This window comes from Gorilla gorilla, chromosome 11 (assembly GCF_029281585.2).
Source record: "Gorilla gorilla gorilla isolate KB3781 chromosome 11, NHGRI_mGorGor1-v2.1_pri, whole genome shotgun sequence".
NCBI classification, from domain to species: Eukaryota; Metazoa; Chordata; class Mammalia; order Primates; family Hominidae; genus Gorilla; species Gorilla gorilla.
Window position 1 is genome coordinate 16,985,544 of NC_073235.2, and position 15,954 is coordinate 17,001,497.

A 15,954-nucleotide genomic window follows, 5' to 3' on the forward strand; every position below is an offset into this window, starting at 1 on the left:
CTACTAGTTCATTTTGTATTGCTGTAAAGGAATATCTGAGGCTGGGTAATTTACATAAAAGTTGTTTATTTGGCTCGTGATTCTGTAGACTGTGCAAAAAGCATGGCCCTGGCATCTGCTTCTGGTGAGGGCTTCAAGTTGCTTTATTCATAGTGGAAGGTAAAGGGCAGCCTGCATGTGCAGAGATAACATGGTGAGAAAGGAAGCAAGAAAAAGAGAGAGGAGGTGCCAGGCTCTTTTTAACAACCAGCTCTCATGAGAACTAATAGAGTAAGAACTCAGTATGATAAAAGTGGCACCAAGCCATTCATGAGGAAGCCTGTCCCACGACCTAAACACCTATCATCAGAGCCCCACCTCCAGCATTGGGGATCAAATTTCAATATGAGGTTTTAAGGAGTCAGACATCGAAACTGCAGCAATATCAAATATGGTATCATTGAGGAATATATATGAATATATCAAATCTGGCACAATTAAATATCTTTTTTATTTGCTAACCTATGTTTTCTCCTATTTTTTGGAATTATTAATTATAATGCTAAATTAATGATGTTATATAAACCTAAAATGAGCCTTTGAACCATCAGCTGTCAAGAAGATTTAGTCTTTGAAGCACTATTATTTTTCTGTTTCTATTTCATAAAAAGAAAATTCAGCCATGGTAAAAAAAAAGTTTTTTTACTTAATATTGGACATTATAGTTTCCCTTCTTTTTATAAATATGGGAATTGCAAAGCTTTTGGTAACCATTATTTTTCTTACACTAGAAATAAAATCATATTACTAATTGAAATACTTAAAATATGCATGTTTTAAAATAATAATTATATTATTTTTGTTTATGAAATTATACTTTGTAAAATGTGCCTGATGGGCTATCATAACAAGAATGAAATTAAGTAACTTTCTACTGGGCAGCTCCGGTCTACTCATCATATAAGTATTATGTTACACATATTGTATAAGGCCATGGTGAGGAAAACTCATACTGAAATTCTAATGTCAAATTTTTTAGGACTTCCATAGCTTTTATATGCTGTATTCTTTAATGCAGCTGTGCTTGAAGGTAACAGCACCATTTAAAAATATATATATACTTGATATAGGATGATTATAAAGCACTAAGACAATTTGAAGAATCATTAGACCAGCACAAACTGAACTTCACATAAATAATTTGCATAAATATGGAAGTTACAATATTTCTTTTCTTCTTGTATCAGCCCATAGCTTTTCCAATTTATTAAAGTGTTGGGTAGAGAAATATTGGCATTCTTCTCAAGTGTTGGGTGGAGAAATATTGGCATGACTCTCAAATTCACCTTTTCTGCCCTATTTTTTTAAGTTATTAACAGATTTCAGTGATCATCAATTTCCACTTTCTGCGAAAAATAAAAATTGCTTTTTAAATGTTTTAGTGTATGGCCTATGATGTAAATGAATAGAATATTATTTTGGCTGTTTACATTTATTGAGCAATAAAAATATATGTGCGTCAGTCTATATGGATTAGTAGGTATTGATTCAATACTCATAAAAATTACGTAGTTGTATCATGGCATTTTCTGCATTGGGTTGTTTTATTAAATACTCCAATATCAAAATACATGGTAACAAGAAAATATATAGAGAGAGAGAGCATCTATTATGTTTACAAAATATAGATATTGCAGATGTCAGGAAAGAGATATAATTTAAGCACGATCATAATTAATTGGTCAGCTAAGAAAAGAGAACATGAAAAAATACACAGTAAAAAAATTGATTTTAAAATTTTCTGCATATATAACCAGCTACAGCTACAGAGAACAATCAAGCCTTTGTTTACAGCTAAATTATAAAAAGCTATTTGCTTCTTCTCTGTTCTTAAAGCCAGACAGTGAAAGAGAGTGTGTCTTTTGCATCATTCTAGGGATGGCTGCCTCCTTTCCCAGCTTCTCTTGATTTCCCTTTTCTTCTTTTCAACTAGATCGTAATCTTTTTCCCTCTTCTCCTCCACTTATGGTCCACTGGCTTTCTAAAATCCTTCCTCATGCTCAAACCAGGGAATTTGGTCATTTATGGACTGCACAATGAAAGAAGCATTTTCATAACATATACTTAATTACATGTTTCAAAATTAACATCTTTCCAAAATGATAGATGGCTTTTCTAAATATTTTTGTCAGGTATCAAAAAACTAATAATGAGATTGAGTAGTGAGGGAAGTTATACCCTAAATAAATTAAACATAAAGGATGGCCGGGCGTCGTGGCTCACGCCTGCAATCCCAGCACTTTGGGAGGCCAAGGCAGGTGGATCATGAGGTCAGGAGTTTGAGACCAGTCTGGCCAACATAGTGAAACCTCATCTCTACTAAAACTACAAAAAATTAGCCGGGCGTGGTGGCGGGCACCTGCAGTCCCAGCTACTCGGGAGGCTGAGGCAGGAGAACTGCATGAACCTGGGAGGCACAGGTTGCAGTGAGCCAAGATAGCGCCACTGCACTCCAGCCCGGGTGACAGTGCGAGACTCCATCAAAAAACAAAACAAAACAAAACATAAAGGATATGTGTGTGAATATTTAGGGAGTTTGATGGCTGGAGGTTGAGGGAGCAGGGAAAAATATCACAGGATCCAAGAAGACTTACATTTTTGTCTCCATCATTCACTATCTGTTAAAAATGTACACATCTACACTTTCGGAATTATTCAGCCAAAGCTCCTGGAGCATGATTTTTTTTTATTTTGTAAATAGAGATGTCTTTAGATATTTTTATTACCAGCTTATTCCAAGGTCTAGAACAATACATATCCCTACCACACAGTTCCTAATGTTCTGCTGTTTCTCAGTGTTAAGGCAACCAAGTCCTTTATACCAACTTGTGTTAATTGTAACTGCATCTCTCATTCTGCCTTCACTCAGTCTTTTCTCAGTCTCAAGTCATACAAATGAATATTTTATGTTTTCTGGCACTTCTGACATTTAAGTTTGTGTTTAATGATTTCTTGCTATGATCTTTAATATCTGACATCTTGGAATACCATCATTATCTCATTTTCTACGTCTAGTTATAATGTTTCTGACAAAAGTGAATCATTGTAATGGGGCCTCTTAATAGGGACATTACCGTGGCAATAAAAGATGTAAATTGCAGTTCCAAACAACCTAGAAGTGCAATCACAAAACAGTGATCAATCGTTAGATGAACTGCACGTGTAATTAAATACATGTGAGGTCAGATGAATCACTTGAGCTAAGAAGGACAGGGAAGGCTTAAAGGAGAAGAATTAGAATGATCCTTCAGAGAAACACAATTTGAGTAAGGAAAAGGGAAAGGTGAAGGTGGTATAGCAAGTAGAGAAAGTTGAACAAAGGTACAAGAAAAAGAAAACATGCACATTTAAAGAATACAAGCAATGGTACACCATGTTCATAACTGCATGATTACTGGCCCACCCGGTAGAGCATGTCATTTGGGGAACTTGTTCCTTTTCTTTAGAGGGGATGGATTTACATTGAACATAAACCTTCATCTATTACTCTGTATACATGATTAAAGATGAGGCTTTCTGGCATCTCTCTTAAACTCCAGGCTTTTTATCCACAAATCCTGCACATTTCCTATTGGCTATCCTTCAGGAGCGGTAACAATAATGTATATAAAATTCGAGTGTCTAAAACTTTCCTCAAAATATGCCTGTTTTTCTTTATTTTCTCCAGTGAGAATGTTACAAAAGCAGCATTCACCCAATGATAAAAACTTGAAAACCTGGAGTTATTCTGTATACTTTCTTCTTTCTCCATCTTCAAATCTAATCCTTATTTTTTTTTTGTATTTTATTCACAATCTCCCCTGTACATGTCCCTTTCACTCTTTGCCTCTGCTTCTTCCTTAACTTTGTAACATTGCTTTCTTGGATTGTCATGAGCCTCTTACCATCTCTCATGAACTCGAGATGTCATCAAATCTAACTAGTTTTTCACCCACTTGCCAAGGTAATAGTTCTAAATTCAAACCTGATTTCACTTCTTTCTTGGCTTTCAGTTTTACCACTTATGAAAACAGTAATAAGCACTGGCATAGTCATGTTGACAATAATGCATACTTCATACATAATAGCAGTAATCTATGGAATCATCCCTCATCTTCCCAATAATTGTTTTTAAGCTACTTGTGCATTTTTTGAAGTTTATTCTCATATTGTAGGTTGTAATTCAAAACTGGCAAGCTTGTAGGCTCCAGACAGAATCTGGCCCCCAAGTATATTTAGGATTGAATCATAATTTTAAAATTATGAAATTATAAGTTAAATTTTGCTTTCTAACTTTTTTTGAAAAAAATGGAAAACTAGCAACACTGTGTGTATTTTTCTATAGGACATTGTATCTGGAGCTGAGGAGCTACTGTGCTCTTTTAAATAGGCAGTCTGACTTCTCCACCTCTCTGTGATTCTTACACAATAGCTTCAGTCTTACCCTGCTTACCCAGTGGTTTAAAGCATCGATGTTTTGGACCCTTGCTCTACCAGTGACTAACAAGGTTCATGACACTCATCTTATCCTGAACAATATGGAAAGGAAAACATCCTAGTGGGTTTGGTTTCCCAACTTCTTAGCACCTTCGGTGTCTCCCTGGGGGCTTGTTGTACAGTGAATGTTCAACACATAAGATTCGCTTGAATGGAATGATACATACAAAAGAGGTACCACAAAATGTTCCCAAGCTGCCTGAAAGCATACATTTGTTTCTCTACTTGATCAAATACCTTGTCTTTCTTGCTTAATTCATCTAGTTAATCACCTGCATATTTGCTTTACTCTGTTTATCATATCTTGCTTGCCCTCAACAGAATGTACATAGATGGCAGGATTCATGCATTTTTATGCACTTTGTACTATTTTGGATGTCAAAAACTGGACAGGCAGGCATCATTGCTGAGTAATGGCAATGAACACATGTGGAAATTACTTTTGCATCCTTTCATTTCAATGGTAATTAAGTTGTTAAATATGAAAGTACTGTAATAGCATTATTGGCAATAATCAACTTCCCCAAACCACAATTTGAAGTCATATTAAGTTGAAATTAAACCAGAACTATTTAATGTCTACAATTAGAATCAGTGTTGACCAAGATGTCTCCTGTGGCTGAAAGAAAGAATACCCCAAATGCAATAAATAATAACATTAAAGGCATAAACTAAGAGGGATTGACCTAAGATTTCCAACATCTTCTGGCCTGTTGACTAAGCTGCCGAGATATGTTTCTTATTCGGGTATCATCAGTAAGTTTCTCTGCAGCATCAGTGACCTGCCCACGACCCTTTAATTTCAGAGAAGGTTCAGCAGCTTGGGCCCCTGAAAAGATATTTGGAAAATTTCCCAGTTTGTGTGCTGCATAAGCTTGAGGCAGTAGAGGGATAATTAATAAAGTGCCAGACTGGGTAATTGTAGGAACTGTAAAAGATACTAAAACATTGTTACCGGAGGCACAGACGCACCTGTGAAAGCGTGAAGTTAATTTGTGTGAGGAACATCACATGACGGTGGATGAGGATGAGGGAGGTGAGATTTCCTTTAAATTAATTCAGACTTTAGTCAGAGAAGCTCTCAAAAAAAAAAAAAAAAAAAACCCTCCTGCTAGTGAGATAATGTAAGGCTTATGAAAAGAGGCCCTCCTGGATTGTCTTCTTACGTATGCTTCTCTCTGACCTTGAGAAAGGTGTAACAACTGCAATGTTGAAATTTTCTAATCCCTGTAGGACAAGAATGATGACATTGCCCTATCAGTCTGTACATAACAGCGTACCATTTGATACTGTCCCCTTGAACATTTCCTTAAAAACAATACACCTCCTGATACTATAATGTTGGATACTTTGTGTATCCAGTGTCACCCCAAATTCTCCATAGGTTAATTTCTATCAAATTTCAATATACACTAAAGTAATGAGAGAGAGAATTAGGTTGTATCATAGTATTGCCCTGAAGACTGTTTAAAATCATTGATAACTGCAAAGTTCCTAACAACTTGCAGACCACCTGATAGATGACTAATCAGTGGTAGCTGCTAATGTTGTTATTTTCATGGTTATTTAAATGGATCTTTTAAAAACTAAAAAACAAAATTCTTGACATGAATTGTTGCCAGTGAATGTTGTTATCTTCTTCTAAAATGCCTTATATGTAGATTGTACAAGATAGGTGTAAACCCCCATACCTTAGCATTGCCATATGGTGATGTCTCGCTGACCATTCCATTCTCTTGCATATCTGGCTCAGGAATTAATAAGCTATGTCATTCCAAAAATGATTCTCTGATACCAATTGAGTGCTCTACAATTCAATTCAATACGGAGACTAATTACCAGGAATTAGCGCACACCCACAGTTAAGGAGCTCAATTCCCCTGGTCTGTCCTCACCTCAGATGCCAGCTGTCAGTCCCTCCTGGTCCCAATGGTACTGAATTATGTCCAACCTGGCTACAAATGTGAGGGTTCTCATTACCCCTTTTCAGGCTGGAGAATTTCTTAGAATGACTCAAAGAGCTCAGACAAGAGCTATTCTTATGAGTAGCAGTTTATTGTAGAGGGTACAAATGAACAGCTAGATGAAGAGATATATGGGGTGATGTCTGAAGGGGTCCCCAGCACAGGAGGCTCTTTCTCTTTGGACTGGGGTACATCACGCTCCCAATGCATCCATATGTTTACCAACCAGATGGTTCGCTCAACCCTTATCATTCAGAGTTTCTAAGCAAGGTTTCATCACTTAGGCATGATTTATTGAATCACTGGCCAGCTGCTGAACTCTGATCTCCAGCTCTTCTCTCCTACCAGATCTTAGAGTGGGGCTGAAATTTCTAAACTTGTAATCGCATGATTGATGTGATCTGATGACCAGCTTAATCCTGGAACTATAAGCTAATGCCTCCCCTCACAAAGAGTCCTCTGATGTTGCAGTCGCATTAGCATGAAATCGAATAAAGTGCAAAGAAGTTTGCTATGAATAACAAAAGACATTTCTATCATTCAGGAAATTTCAAGGGTTTTTGGAGCTCTGTGCAAAGAACCAGAGAAAAGACCAAATATATATTTTATTATACCACCCAAACTTGCCAAATATTGATTAGTCTGAATTTCTTATCCTATCCATTGTGTTTTGGGGTCCCTATGTAAAACAAACAAACAAACAAACAAAAACAAAACAAAGAAACTCTGACTTTACACTTTTCTGGACTTTATAGAGAGCAGTCTTATGGAAACTATAAGGTGTGCACAATTGTTTATGCACGTATTTCTCTGCAAATACCATGCAAAGTATCTATTATGCTTAAAATTTTATACAATTTATTTTGTGTTTTTTTGTTTATATTTTGGAGTTTTTTCACACATCAACTCAATGTGCTTTTGCCCTCTCTTTAGACATGAATTAGACAAGTATCTCTATTTCAAGTGAAGTCTTTTTTCTACCTTGAATGTATTTGTTTCATTGTGTAGTTTAAATTCCTTCTGTCCTCAAATTTGTTCCATTATTAGATTACAGGCTCAAAATTAGTCAAGTACAGTGTAGTAGTTTTTGTTTGACATCAAATGCAATGTTATGTATTTGTGTTTTAATCTGTTTCACCCTGGGGATTTCCTTTAAAGAGAGTCTGTCTTTAATGTTAGTATCTTCTTTAAATACAAACATTCAACCAGTGAGAATACAAAAACACAGAGACAGAAAATTATGACAAACAGAATGTCAATACTTCTTTTCCTTTTGATTAATCTAGCATGCAAATTATAAAAGCATTTTGGTTACTCAGGAATTTCAATAGGCCTTTGAATTTTTTAAATAATAAAAAGATTAACATATTCTTTAAGAGATAACATATAGAAAGATATATTAGCAAACCTTTTCTTACTGAAATGTCTAATATGTCCTCTAAGTTTTTTATATTCATCTGAATAATCATACATACATACGTGCAAATATGTATACAATATAAAAGAAATGAGAATGCCATTTTATAGTGCTATGAAAATTGATTTTTTTTTTACATTTATACATCCAAATTCATGTTAAAAAGTTTTTAAATATAACTGTTTTTTTTTTTTCTTTTTCTAGGTAACCTTCAAAGCATCAAGACATTCAGTTTCACCAGATTTAAAATATGTCCTTCTGGCATATGATGTCAAACAGGTAAAGGAGTGATCTTCTTTGAGAATACTTTTCTTTGTGATGCATTGGGGTGACAGTGCATAATTTTACTCAGCTATAACTCACCTAAGCAAAATCTGGCATGTCTAGTAACTACCGGAGGACAGTAATGACTACTTTGCACAAAAGATGTTTGAAGATAATGTCCAAACATCTTCCATATCTGTACAGCAAATAATTGGGACAATTTGCCAAGTGCCTGTGCTGATCCAAGTCCATCTCTTGGCAGAGGAGAATGTGGCAGAGTTTAGCAAATCCAACAAATGCGGGCTTGTGAAAGTTTCAAGATAAGCCTTACCATGTACTTGAGTGTTTCATGTGTGTACAGATTAGAGACTTTTCTAGTGGCTGTGCCTAGAGCTTCAGATGTGTATATTGGGAAGGCAACTGCTGAAAACATTGACTCAGATTATGGTCAAGGGATTCTTTACTGGTATTTGATTGTCAGCTTGGGGTTGTAGAAATTTTTGCAAATGGGGCAAGCCAAGCAATTAATTCTGAACAAATAAAATGTTCTAATTGAAATTAGTGTTTCCTTATTCCATGTGAGCCCTAAAGCACAATTAGAGCAATATGTATGGTTGTTGAGTGTTTTGTACTTAGGTATCATTTGCATGATTAAAAAGCAAAGTAAATGTTGGAAAGCCAATTCAGCAGATTAGTATCTGTAAAGAATAAGTGATTGGAAATCATTCAAGGAAGTTTACGAGCTTTAAGATGAACAATAAAAATTTATGGACTTAAGGCAGGAAGCCTCATATAATGCTTTGAAGCCTTTTGAACACATGGAATTTCACAGTTCGAAAGAACTGCTATTTGATGGCTTTAGTCTTTCGGAATATACATGTGCTATATTTTTAAGGTTATATTTTTTGACTTAAGTAATTTATGCTGTAAAAGACAGAGGGATTTTAGTCAAAGGCCTCTTTTCCTAGTATAGATGTTGGCCTGTTGTCTTATCTTTTGCTTTGAGTTATCTTTATTCATTGGGATTTTGTAAATCATATGTTATAGTAAGAAAAATACTTGACATTTATAGACTAAAATATTATGCTAAAAAGTTTCTAACATAACATTATCTAAAGAATCTAAGCTTGAAAAGTCTGCTATATTATACTGATCATGAACTTTTAAAAAATCAGGTTTCAGGAGCTATTGCAATGAAGACTGGAACTGGCAGTAGGACAAACACATAGATCAATGAAAGAAAAGAGAGAACCCAGAAATAGACCCTCACAACTATGCCTAATAGATTGTTGGCAAAGGTGCACAAGCAATTTAATGGAGGACAGTCTTTTCAACAACTAGTGCCAGAACAATCAGATATCCATCGGCAAAAAATAAAAACAAATAGCCCACAAAAGACCAAAACATCATATTGGCTTAAGCCACACACTTTATACAAACTCAGAATGGATCATGCTTTTAAATGTAAAGTATAAATCTATAAAACTTTTAGAAAAAAATCTTTGGGATTTAAGGCTAGGGAAAAATTTCTTAAACTGTATACCAAAATCACAGTCCAAAGGAGGATAAAGTATTGTTCCGTGATAGACCCTGTTTTCAGGCTAAAAATACAAGTTACAGTCTCGAAGAAAATATTTGAAATTCCCGTGTTTGACAAAGGACCAACATTCATATATAAAGAATTCTTAAAAATGAACAGATAAAAACAACAGCTATAACAAAAACACAACTATACAATCAGAAAGTGGGCCCAGACATGAAGAGACATTTCACTGAAGATTTACAGACGGCAATAAGTACATGAAAATATTTTAACATTACTAGCCAATAGGTAAATGCAAATTGAAACTACAATAAAATATCACTACAAATCTATCAGAATGGTTAAATTTTTTTTAAGTGACCACACCCAATGATGGCAAGCATGCAGAGAAACTGGATCATTCATACATTGCAGTTGGAATGTATAATGGTACAGCTACTTTGGAAGATATTTTGATAGTTTTTTTTAAAAACTAAGCATATATTTGGGTTGGTTCCAAGTCTTTGCTATTGTGAGTTATGCCACAATAAACATATGTGTGCATGTGTCTTTATAGCAGCATTATTTGTATTCCTTTGGGTATATGCCCAGGAATGGGATGTCTGGGTCAAATGATATTTCTAGTTCTGGATCCCTGAGGAATTGCCACACTGTCTTCCACAATGGTTGAACTAGTTTACAGTCCAACAATGATAGACTGGATTAAGAAAATGTTGTGGGGTGGGGGGAGGGGGGAGGGATAGCATTAGGAGATATACCTAACGCAAATGACGAGTTAATGGGTGCAGCACACCAACATGGCACATATATACATATGTAACAAACCTGCACATTGTGCACATGTACCCTAGAACTTAAAGTATAATAAAAATAAATAAATAAATAAATAAATAAATAAATAAAAAGCAAAAAAAGAAATCTAATTATACCACATAAATAAACCAACATTTATTTAAACATTAAAAAAAAACTAAGCATATACTACCATCCGACCCAGCAATTAAATTTCACTAGACAATTCCTTCAAGTCATTTATCCCAGATACATAAAAGTATTCACACAAAAACCTGTATGCAAATATTTGCAGCAGTCTTATTTATAATAGCCAAAAACTGAGACAGCCCAGATGTTCTTCAAAGGATGAATGGCTAGATAAACTGTGGTCCATTCATCCCATGTAATAAATATTCAGCAATACAAAGGAACACGCTTTCAATATAGACAGAAACATAGATACATCTTCGGAATTATGCCAAGTGAAAAAAAAAACAGTCCCAAATATGATTGTTTGTATGATTTCATCTATATAACATTCTCAAAATGACAAAATTAAAGAAATGAAGAAGAGATTAGTAGTTTCCAGGAGAAAAGGAGGGAAATGAGAGCAGCTTTTTTTATTTTATGGGACAACAAGAGGGATCTTTGTGGAGATAGAAATGCTCTGTATCTTAATTATATAAATGTCAATGTCCTTGTTGTTTTCTTGACCTGGTTGTTTACTTGACCAGGATTTCTTATAGTTTTATAACATAGTATCAGTGGGGAAAACTGGGTGAAGAATACCTGTGATCTCTCAGTATTATTTATTATAATGGCATGTAAAAATAATTATGTCAAAATAAAAGATTTTAACTTGAAAAAGCTGTAATTTTTTAAAAAGTCCTAAAATAAGGCAATTTTTTTTTTTTTTCCGGTGGGAGGGAGGCCGAGAGTTTCACTCTTGTTGCCCAGGCTGTAGTACAATGCACGATCTCTGCTCACTGCAACCTCCACCTCCCAGGTTCAAGCGATTCTCTTGCCTCAGCCTCCTGAGTAGCTGGGATTACAGGCGTGCACCACCATGCCCAGCTAATTTTGTGTTTTTAGTAGAGATAAAGTTTCGCCATGTTGGTCAGGCTGGTCTTGAACTCCTGACCTCAGGGGATCCACCCGCTTCAGCCTTGCAAGTGTGAGCCAACATGCCTGGTGGCAAAAGTTTTTTTTTTTGTTTTTTTTTAAATTCAGTTTCAATTTATTTTATTAAGTGTATGGACTATGCAAGATCATTGAAATCTTTTACCCCGAACAAGTTACTGGAAAGAGGTAAAAAGATTTAAGTATGGATTTCCACATTTATAGTTTTATGCAAATCTGATACAGTTTTTAAAGATTAGCGAATGAAAATAGTTAAAAGTAGTAAAAAATGATCAATTATTAAATAAACTAGTGAAATTAGTTTGAGAACTTTTGTATTCTTGTCCAAGTCAGTTGATTTCTATCTAGAAGAACAATTTTTACTATTTGTTTTCAGGGAAGCTGGTTAACTGTCTATGAAAAGTAAAACTGTATTAGGTTATGCCAGATCATCCCTGATAGTGTCACAATAACCATTCTCTAAACACAGAAACTGAAATTGCTTTTTCATCTTATTTTTAAATAGTAACTTTGTGTAATTTAGGTTTATGTTTTGAAAATGTGGAATAAGGAACATAAAACTAGGTTAACTTTGAGTATTTGGACAAAATAGGGCACAAACTTTTAAAAATATAATTAACAATATAAACATAGTTATGGACCAGTCTTCATATTCTTATGGTCTTTTTTTTCTTATCAAGGAACAATAAAGATACTTTATGACAGAATAACTGGAAGTGAAAGAATGCTAGCATTTAAATAAATTTTAGAAACTTTATTTCACCATTTTATATCATTTCATTTATTTATTCATTTTATTTATTAATTATGTCCCAGGTGCAATTGCTGGGCTGTATATTATAGGGTGTATTTGTGGGTATGCTCACATAAATTGAATTATCTCCTTCAAGAAATTTATAACCAGAAAGAGGTGATATGACACAAACATTTATATCCACAGCATACAACATCATGTTATGTATCATATATGTGGTAGTATCAAAGAATAAGGAAAACTTTTACTCAGGGTACTCATGTTAGAGAAGAATCATATGCTGGGCTTTGAAGAGCAGACCCCTAAAAATGAATAGAAAAACAGGAGTTTGAGACCAGCCTGGCCAACATGGTGAAATGCCATCTCCACAAAAAATACAAAAAATTTAGTTGGGTGTGGTGGCACACACCTGTAGTCCCAGCTACTTGGGAGGCTGAGGAGGAGAATCGCTTGAACCCAGGAGGCTGAGATTTTAGTGAGCTGAGATTGACTACTGCACTCCAGCCTGAGTGACAGGGCAAGACTCTGTCTCAAAAAAAAATTAAATAAATAAAGAAATAGATAAATAAATAAATAAGGCAAGCAGTCATTTTCACTCTTGGCTATGGCATCAGAGTCATCTGGAGAGTTTTACAAATTATTTATGCTGAGGCCCTCTCCTGCAGAAACTCTGATTTAATTGGCCTGAGGTATAGCCCCAGCTTTGGAGTTTTACGAACTCCCCAGGAGATAATGTGCAGCTAGGGTTGAAGACCATTGAATTTAAGTGAACTGGTCTCTTCCACCTATTGAAGACTTTCCAGATTTCAGAAAAGGGAAACATTAGAAATAAAAATAAAAACAGCTAATTATTTAAACTGCATGTATTTTGTGCCAAAGTCTTTACTTGTACACGCTTAATCCTTATATCTTTTATTCTTAACACACAACAGTAGTTGGTGTTATTCTTCCTTTATTGGTGAAAATACAGAGACTAACTTACCTAATATGATTCAAGATTGAAAGTTTTTTTTTTTTTTCCTGAAACAGTGGGTCTCAATGTACATGTTCAGCATAGCAGCATCAGCATAGCCTGGGAAGTTATTAAAAATCCAAATTCTCTTGTCCCATTGAGACAGAAACTCTAGGAGTGGGCCCAGCAATCTGTGGTTTGACAAGCGTAAGTGATTCTGATGCATTCAAGACTGAGAACCAGTGTTTAGGGACCTGATTCCTTAAACTGCAAGAGCTCTACCTAAGAAGAGAGCTACGCAGCCAGAATCTCACCATATGCAGGACAAAGATTAATAGAAAATATCATTTAAGAACGATGATCTACCCTGTTTTTCTTTAGTTTTTCACAGTTATTTCTTCCTGGATTTAACGTCCAACTGTTCATTTCTGACCTTGGATGTTGCTCTAGTAACAAATTTACCCTTCAAGGTTAATGTTTGATCTGTTTTCATTATAGGTGGCATAGTGGGGTGTGCATGGAATTTGGAAGAAAATATGTGTTTAAATTCAAATTATCCATATTAAAATTTGTATTGAAATATAACATACCTATAGGAGCTTGCATATACTATGAAGATAGCTTGAATTTCTATAAACCAAACACCTCTATGGTGCCATCACCCAGATAAAGCAGCAAAACATTGCTGTTCTCCATTCTGTTACTACGAGCCATAAGGGAGAACACTGTCTACATTTGTAAAGATTAATTCTGCCTGTTTTTGCACTTTAGGTAAATTCATACACTATGTACTGTTTTGTGTATCTCTTATGCTACTCAATAATTAGTTCATAAAATATATCCATAGTTTTCAAGTATTGTATAACAGATTGTACATTCCCACTATGATATACCATTCCATTGCACATACCACAATTTATCCACTCTACTGTTGATTAGATTGTAATACAGATGTACATGAGCAATGCATTATTGTATAGATTATTTGTCTGATCGCTCTCTCTTTCCCATCCATTACTCTGCTTCTTCTTTGACACCTATTTCAAAAAAATATTATTTAAGAGGGCACAGACATTTTTTGGGTGCTTAGATAGTGCATCTGCCATGGAAGTGTGTTTATCAATGTAAACCTCCCAAAGTCCCGCTTCTTGGCTGTTTATATCATATTTTACAGAGGAGACAGACTTAGAGATATTAACTAACTTCCTCAAGGGCCCCAGTTCACAGTTGCAGAGCTGGGACTGAATTTTTTTTCTTAGCTCCAAAGTCCCTAGCTTTTCGATTACTTTGTCATTTTCAGAAAGTTCTTATTTATCTTTACAGATTAACTGTGTATTTTCCTATTTATTTGAAATCATATCAACTAATTCCTAATTAATTAATTGGAAGGCAAGTGAAACATATTACAATATGTATTTAATAAACATATTACAATATCAAACAATATATGATTTTCAATACTCAGTACTTAATATACTTCTCCAGATGTAGTGGTTAGACATTTTATTTCTGTATTTGCATCTTTACAACTGTTTCTCAAAATAGTCAATGAAATAATCATTCTGGAATGCCTTTTAATGCCATAAAATTAAAAACATACTTTTAAAGAAGATGAAAGCATTCCAAAATATGGCAAATCATGATATGCTAAAACCTTGCTGATCAGAATATTTGTGGTTAATATTTGTCATCTAGTATTTTGATATTCAACATATCAGACTAAATTATTTTTTCAGCATTCTGAGTCATGTATATAAATAGTTTTAATTTAACCAATAAATCTATGTAATTTTATATATTATCCATATATATTTGGAATTATTGGTCCATTGGAATTATTTAACAGTTGTATTTTTAAGCCATCCTTAAAAAGTCAAGAGTCCTTTACCACATTTTTTTAAGGACGAACATGAAGTAAGGAGAAATCAATTTTTTTTAACCTTTTTAAACAAATTTATAGTTTTATAGTTTTCTTGTTTGGATTTCAAATACACCATGTCAAGTAGCCTAGTTAACTATTTTACACTGTCACCCACTTTCTTTATACGTCTTATGTTTGTTATCAGAAACTTTGATTAAATTTACTCTTGTTTCAGCAGAATTAGAACTGTCCTCTATACATAATGGGACATAAATCCGCATAAGACTTAGCTTTTTCTGAATGCAAGAGTAACAGTTGAATGAATCCTTTAAATCGTGTCTAATAGAGGGAAGAAATCAACCGTACCTGGGCTACAACTGCTATGTTAGTAGTATCTGTCCTCTAAGTTCGATGCTCGGCAAAAGATCAGCATTGTTATTTTCTACAGTTAGACGCATTCACTTCAGTTTAGGTCTCTACTATTTTATAGCTCTGTGTACAGAATTATTTTTCTGGTAAGTATCTATTTTAACTAAGAAGTAATCCTGTAAAATGCATCCTGCATGCACTACTGCTTTAAGAAGTAACTCTTCTCTAGTGAATTATCTAATTTAAGTATGGACCTTAATACTTCAGTGCTTTACGATTACAGATACATATTTAAGAATTCTGTGGGAGTACATAATCTGGTTATAGAATTATCTAGGCTGTTAAGATTCATACATTCGGGGTTCACTAATATTTCAAAAAATACAAACTCAAAGAAAGCA

At 34.5% G+C, this 15,954-nt stretch overlaps 1 protein-coding gene across 3 annotated transcripts in view; it reads left to right on the forward strand.

Moving 5' to 3' along the window:
- The window catches only part of DPP10 (dipeptidyl peptidase like 10), a 1,401,573-nt gene that overhangs the window by 1,068,505 nt on the left and 317,114 nt on the right, over nt 1-15,954 (forward strand). For all 3 annotated transcript variants that reach the window (XM_063694707.1, XM_031008786.3, XM_019022737.4), the window contains exon 5: nt 8,101-8,175. In XM_063694707.1, coding sequence (XP_063550777.1) covers nt 8,101-8,175 — 75 coding nt within the window. The remainder of the gene's footprint in view (nt 1-8,100; nt 8,176-15,954) is intronic.